At 39.7% G+C, this 7500-nt stretch overlaps 1 protein-coding gene across 5 annotated transcripts in view; it reads right to left on the reverse strand.

The window, feature by feature from the left end:
• LOC125047386 overlaps positions 1 to 7500 on the reverse strand; it is a 37054-nt gene that overhangs the window by 12633 nt on the left and 16921 nt on the right. For all 5 annotated transcript variants that reach the window (XM_047645595.1, XM_047645612.1, XM_047645596.1 and 2 more), the window contains one exon: positions 5479 to 5622. In XM_047645595.1, coding sequence (XP_047501551.1) covers positions 5479 to 5622 — 144 coding nt within the window. The remainder of the gene's footprint in view (positions 1 to 5478; positions 5623 to 7500) is intronic.

Here is a 7500-nt window from a genome sequence, read left to right on the forward strand (position 1 = left end):
GACAAGATCATATAATTTCCACTGTAATTTTGTTTAGTAAATTACATTTAATGTTGCCCTTTGAAATATTTACATATCAAGGGTGCATGGATAAAGACAGAAGCTCTGTCAGTCCTTAATAATGTTATTTAAAATAAAGAGGAATATTGAAGGGTCATCTCTTTGGTTTTGCTTATGATGCCCTCACACAATGTATAAAAATAAAACATAAATAATCGTTCATATCCTACATTTGCCACAAAAATTAAACACCAAGTAAAATACTACATGGCTACTGACATACTTCCTCTACAGTATGAAGCCGAAACTGGCCTCTCTTAAATACAGTCTTAACAGACAAAATCTAAGGAGGAGGGTTATCGCTAAATTTGCTGACCGCAATATAAAAGGTGTGGTATGACTCCTTGCCTTTATGGAGTGATTTCCTGGTTGTGGTGAATGTCATCAATGCAGAAAAAGAGAAACATTTGCCATCCCCAGAAGACCTTAGTCTGCCTACATCACCCAATGTCAATTTACCTATTGGCATGATGCTATAAGACCAATGCAATTAAAGAATTTACTTAGCCAAAATACAGGTGAGGCTCTTAACCCCTTGATGACGGGTGAAAAAAAAGAAAAAAAAGAAAAAGAAGAAAAAAAGGAAAAAGAAAAAAGAAAAAAGAAAAAAAAAAAAAACTCTACGCTCTGGATATCAGTGGCAACGCACCGACTTTGAGCACGGGAGATCGGTACATCAAGCCGAATCACTGGCTCGTAGCGCTTTGGTGCACCACTGTGGCATACAGCTGCACACCCCAGATCGAGTGGTGTGTGACCCGATGGGAAGGGGTTAAAAGAGGATTATGACCTAGATTTCACACATGCAAGCTTCTTTTGGTACATCTCTATGTCCTCTTTCTAAGAAAGATTGTGTCATAAGATACATCACTTTTGGCACCACATTAAGATATCTCACAACAAAGGATGGAAAATGAGGCATGACGCCACTTAACATGACTTGTCATGTTGAGTGATCTGTGCAATCACTGGTCATTAACCCAATGGCGACGGGTCACGGCTATCGCCGTCATAACAATACGCCCGATTTGAGGCGTGCGGGTGTCCGCAGCGGCGCCGCGCCAAAACGCCCCGAGGCAATGATTCGGCTTGATGTACCGAATTCACGCGCTCAGAGTCGGCGCGCTGCCGCCGTTCGCCAGAGCGTAGAGTTTTTTTTAATTTTCTATACCCGACGCCATTGGGTTAATTGTTCCATATTTCCTGCTAAGTCAAAGCTCGGAATTTTTCCCATATATATATAGGGATGCCTAAACTTCATTCAATATTGGCTATTAACCCATTGGATCCGGTTGTATCATGGCAATCGAATTGCCAAAAATCCGGGCATTAGTTTTGCATGACTGTTCTGCCGGGTGGCTGTTTGTAGGCCGGACGAACCCAAACACGTGTGCGGTGACAAGACTCCTATTTGTAAAGTCATTCACTCTTTTTCCACATAAGTGTTTTTAGCTTTTTGGTCATTTTCCAATGTCCCTATTTGCCATTTGATCTACATTAGCCAGATGGTACTAGTTTTTTTTGCACATACTCCATTCACCTCTCTAAGTAGTCTACAACTCAGTGCAAGAAAAATAAAAACTATATGACACTATGTTATTTGTGTCATTAATTTTTTTTTTTTTTTTTTTTTACGTTATATTAAATTTTCTGTAAATAAACCTGCATTGCCATAACGGTCCCAGGAAATGCAAATGGAGTCCTCCATGGAGCCAGTGCTCTTCCATTTACTGCTCATGAGCATTTCATTCCAAACTCATACATCGATGCAATAATGCAAAATTGCCAAATTAGTCAAATAAGCCTCAATAGGCTTGTGCACTCGTGGCGAGTCTTTTCCATTACGCCAACCTCATGATGGCAGGTTTGCACCACCCGGCTTTCAGCCAGATTTTCCCCTGATGGCATGTTCATGTCACCCACTCCTCTGTAACCGCTGGTATCAACATCGGCATGGCGTAGCTGCTGGCATCAGCATCACGTGTATAAACTCTGTAGCCAGTGCCATCAGCATCGGCATGGTGTAGCTGCTGGCATCAGCATCACACATATATCATCCTCTCTAGGACTTGGTTGATGGTTTCCTAACGAGTTGCGATAAGGATAATGCCATAGCTGTGTTCCTCCGTTTGTATATATGTGCTGAATTAGGCCTTGTCCCTAGTGTTGATGCATATATGGAATGAAGGGTGTCTCACGAAAGGGGGGCCATCACAGGTTTATAGAGCAGTTTGAGAGTGAATATTGGCTCGACAACACGTACATAAGGACTGATCTGAGGACTTCTGTTAAAGGCCTTGACTGTTCCCGCTATGCGTATGTATCATACACATTCAATTATAGATATAGATTAGTGTCCGTATATGTTGTTGTTTACCTTAAGCAGTAGGGTATAGTGATATTCTTAGCAAACAGAAAAATGTATTCTTTCTATAGTTGTAATATTATAAGTACTGATATAATCTCCTTAGTGAATCTAAGTCGAATTGTAACAGTAACTATGATTATTATTGTATAACTGATATTCTATTGATTATGTATTGATTAAAGGTTTGACTGCATTTCAATCGATCATGGAGCAAGTTCTAAGCAATGGTATCAGTCACTTTGAGTTAACACAAAATAATCTGAGCACATGAATTGGTGCTTACACCCTCAACCCAGATTTTTTCATGTCATGTCAGCTGGAGGGGTTCAGATGCCTTTACCTTGCCAAACATGTTTTCCAAGATGATCCTCTTCCAATGACTCCAACTTTTGACTTCCAAGGTCCCTTGACGCTATCCATTGCACTGATCTCCACCTTCTGCATGGCCCCTCACTCTGACCTCTCCTCTAGCAAGAGTGATGAGGAGTGGGTGCTGCAAAGGGCTGATGAGCTATGACTCGGACTTTGACATCTGTTCAGAGGACACATTGGATTATATGTCCCAGTTGATACCTTGCTCGACAGTGATGAGCTATTGTCTGTGGCTGCCCAGGTATGTGAAAGGAATTCTCAAGGGAGCACGTCATTTTGTCTGGCAACAGAAGGACAAGGTCCCTCAGTATTTTGTTTGCTGGCCATTCTGGGGTGTTGGCCTTCACCACATCGTTGAAGAAACCAACTAGTGAATTTCATAATTCTTGCTTTTGTGTTCTCTCATACTCAAGAAATTTCTCTTTTACTGAATAGTGAGAACGTATTACTTACATTTTTTCCCCTACTACCACCTCAACATACATGAGGAAGTGGACACTCATGTCTAGGCAGGAGGTCCTTGTGTATCTTGGACTTCACATTCTGATGGCAATACAGCCACAACTAGTCAACCAATCATGTGCTGTGGTGTGATCTCATTGGCGAGGTAAAGCTGAAGTATTGGTTTGACCACCTGATAACTGAGCTCTACTTTGCCCATTTGGAGGTAAGAGCTCCATTCCCAGTTAAGGTTGGAAGTTTACAAGTTTTCTGCCAGTACCAGCCAGGTGGCTCAGTACACCTCTTGCCCCAGGGTGTACACCAGGCAGGACTGTAGTGACATGCCCTCATCCACACAAGTGGTGCTGCAGTTGATGGATTCTAGCAACTTCCTTGAGAAAAGATACTAGTTGTTTGTGGGCAACTATCAGGCAAAACTTGGCTGAACAGGAAGTTCATGCCCAAGGACAAGGACATTATTCTGAAACTATACATACAGGTAGTACATTTCACAGAAATGGCCTACTGTTTGATTTGTAATAGCTTATAGCACAATTTGTGTGTACTGCGAATGCTTTTTCATTACTCCCTCTTTTTTAGTTATAGTTTTCTGTTCTGCATTAGGTACTTGGTTTGACTGCAGTCATTGACCCCTTGGTGACAGGTGAAGAAAGAAAGAAAGAAAGAAAGAAAGAAAGAAAGAAAAAAAAACTCTACGCTCAGGCGATCAATGGCAACGCGCCAACTTTGAGCACAGGAGTTTGGTACATAAAGCCGAATCACCGGCTTGTAGCACTTTGGTGTGCCGCACGCCACATATCGAGCGGTTTGTTTTGACACCTCACGGCGTGACCCGTCGAGAAGGGGTTAATGCTAAGCTAATATGCTTCTACATAATAATATTGCTATATTATACCAAAACAACTTAGCCTAGTGTAATTATAAATATCCAAATCCTATTACTTTTGCCTGTATACCCCAATTATTACTGAAATGATTGTCTATGGATAATACACAGAATGCTCATGGTAGGGTACATGGCAGGAAAAGGTTGAAAACCCATGCAACACATATTCGTATCTATAGATTTTGACTTAGTTTTAATGTAAGTGTGTGCATGTGTGTGTAAGGATACTAGTTTGTGGGCAACTATTAAGCAAAGTCTGGCTGAACAGGAAGTTCATGCCCAAGGACCTCATTGTGAGGAGGATGAGCAATGTGGACTACAACAGCACCAAGACAGGGTTGCTGGTCTTGTAGTGGAAGAACCACAATACTGTGGCCCTGTTGCTGACCGTCTATACCAATGAATAGTGAAAAGTCATTGTTTTAGCTGATCATACATTGTGCATTGGGAGCTCTATAGTGCAATGACGCAGCCTGACTTCCAGCTCAAACTTATAACTGAGCATGTGACACAGCAGCAGTGCAGGCAAGCATGAGTGTCTGCCACTGTCACCTTCCTGCCATCCCATAGTTGTCTTACTGTGTCCAGCAACCCTTAACCCAATGCTGACGGGTGATGAAAATAAATTAAAATTTTACAGTCTGGAGATTAGTGACAACGAGCAGACACTGGGAGCAGGAGTGGGCTACATCAAGCCAAACGTCCCACTCCAAGCGCTCTGGCATGTTGCTGTTGTGTACAGCTGTACCCTGCAGACCGAATTGTTTGATGTGATGCCGATAGGCGTGGTCCATCAGCATCAGGTTAAAAGAAAACTACAAAATATAGCTTCCAGAAAGAATAAAACTGCATTGCCATATTTTCAACGCTGGGAGACTATGTAACCTTACACATGGCAGTACTCTTGGCAAATTTTGTAGCACTAATAAACAAATGTTAATCTGAACACTATAACATGTTATGTCCCAGCTGATTGTCTCTACCTATTAATTTTCTATAGTGGATCTGAATAAGGCAAACCATACATACAAGTATACATACAGGCATATGGCAGTAAGGTTGAAAACTCATGCTACACACATTTGTATTTATAGATTTTGACTTTGTATGTGTGTGTGTGTGTGTGTGTGTGTGTGTGTGTGTGTGTGTGTGTGTGTGTGTGTGTGTGTGTGTGTGTGTGTGTGTGTGTGTGTGTGCGTGTGCGTGTGCGTGTGCGTGTGCGTGTGCGTGTGCGTGTGCGTGTGCGTGTGCGTGTGCGTGTGCGTGTGTGTGCGATAAAACATCAAGTCATAACAAGCTAAACCCTAAACATTTTCCCAACCATACTAACCAAAACATTGATGATTGCCGTGGCACCACAGGCAGAGGTAGCAATCTGTGTGACCTGCCGTGCTGATGCTTGCAGCTCCGTCCAGATCATGACCTTCTTCACTCTGGGGCAGCTCTCCTCACCTCCTCCCTCACCTTCACTTGCCTGCAAGGAAGGGATTGTCATTGAAAAGAGGATATAAAAGAGAACATAGGATTCAAGTGAGATCTGAAGAATTATAAATTAGTACAAGCATATCTTCTATCAGAAAGGAGCTAAAAGTAAAATTTTAAAATGTGTAAAAACCCTCCTAGTAGCAATCAGAATTCCAGACCCATTTAGAGGTTGCTGAAGGGAAGTGTGTCTTTATTCAGTACAATAGGTTTCCTAAAAGTCAGCATTTCTAGTACAGCATGTAGATCAGCTTGTATTCTTTTAACCCAATGCTGCCGGGGAAAATGAATAAAAAATGGGGAAAATGCTGTGCTCATTTTCTATATTTTTTTTTGTGAAATGTCTCTGCACATAGATGGCTCTGCTAGTGCTTAGCCACAAACGAGTCAATTAGTATACCTTGTGACCTTACCTGATTTGAATTGGAGGGAAAAATGTATTTTTTGCTAGTGCTATGAATATCGATGGTGTTATTTTTATTACAAACATTATAATTGCTACGTTATAAACATTAGTAACAGCAAAATAAGATAACATAAAATATTTTTGTAAATCAAAGAAAAGGGTAAACGGGCAAGACAGGCAGTACTCGTAATTGGCTCATTGGTGATTTGGTACAAGTGTAGCCATCTATGTGTAAAAACAATCAAACAAGTAACTCAGAGTGGGCATAGCACGTATGTACACATCATGTCTGTCGGCATTGGGTTAACAATTCTAACCTCTAACATCCTATGCACTACAAATGTGGCCTGACACTTTTTAATCATACAGTCCTGTTTACCCAAATCATGGGTTTATTACACAAAATTCTTCTAAAATTTAATTGTTTATCTGTCTCGCAAATTTCCTAAACTAACTGATGTTTTAAAAGTATGGTTTAATATTGTCTTTCCATTATTTCAAAATATAAATACACATTTTACTGTTTTGTATGATAAATATTGCCTCAACTGGATTTTCATTAAAAAATTCTGGTCTTTACTCATTTATAATTTTATTCAGCCTTCATACTTATCATGCAGCATTACTTGAACATATGATAATGTTTTTTATGTGTTAGTGGTTTAGTATTCATCATTTTCAGTAACCAAGTTGTCTGGAGAAAAAGAAGTAAAGTAGAAAAGGGAGAATTCAACTGCAGAACAATTGATCAGGAAGTTAGAAAGTGGTGCATCTGTAAAGTGGGTGTGTAACAAATAGGGCAGTAAAAATAAATAAATAAATAAAGAATGAATAAAGTAGAAGGAAAAATCAGATATACAGGTATTTTACACTCTCATAATTGGATGCTTTACTTTATAAAAGTACTAAAGTGAATCATTGCTCTTTCATTCATACTGGATCATTACCACTTTTTGTCCTTAAATTCGAGTGTATACATTTTCTGGCATGTGAAATCAAGCTCATGAAATGTCAGACAAAAATTTGCTTTAGTGAAACTTGAAAAATTGTGCCTACATGTAACTGGGAGGGACAGAAAGGCAGAAGGAATAACAGTTTCCAAGCTAGAAATAAAATTTATAATAGAAAATAGGACTGACAACATTAGTTCTCAAGCAACAGCCTTCCAAAGTCACCCTAATCCCTTCTCTTTTATCTTTTATTGAAAAAGAAAAAGAAAATATAAATCAGCTTCCCCTAAATCACAGATAGGGAGAGAAAACAATTAACCTGAATCTTCAATGTTCTTTTGTGAAAAACTTTGAACAGCCACTGTGTTCTTATCAAATCTCAGTTCCATTGGGTTTATGATTTACAACCATCTAGATAAAATACTTTCTCATGGGTTAGTATTCTTAAAACAACCAGAATTAATATTTCTAATACAGTACTGATATAATTTATGAAATTCTGAAGAAAATAGAG

The sequence above is a fragment of the Penaeus chinensis genome, chromosome 4, assembly GCF_019202785.1.
Source record: "Penaeus chinensis breed Huanghai No. 1 chromosome 4, ASM1920278v2, whole genome shotgun sequence".
Classification (NCBI taxonomy): Eukaryota; Metazoa; Arthropoda; class Malacostraca; order Decapoda; family Penaeidae; genus Penaeus; species Penaeus chinensis.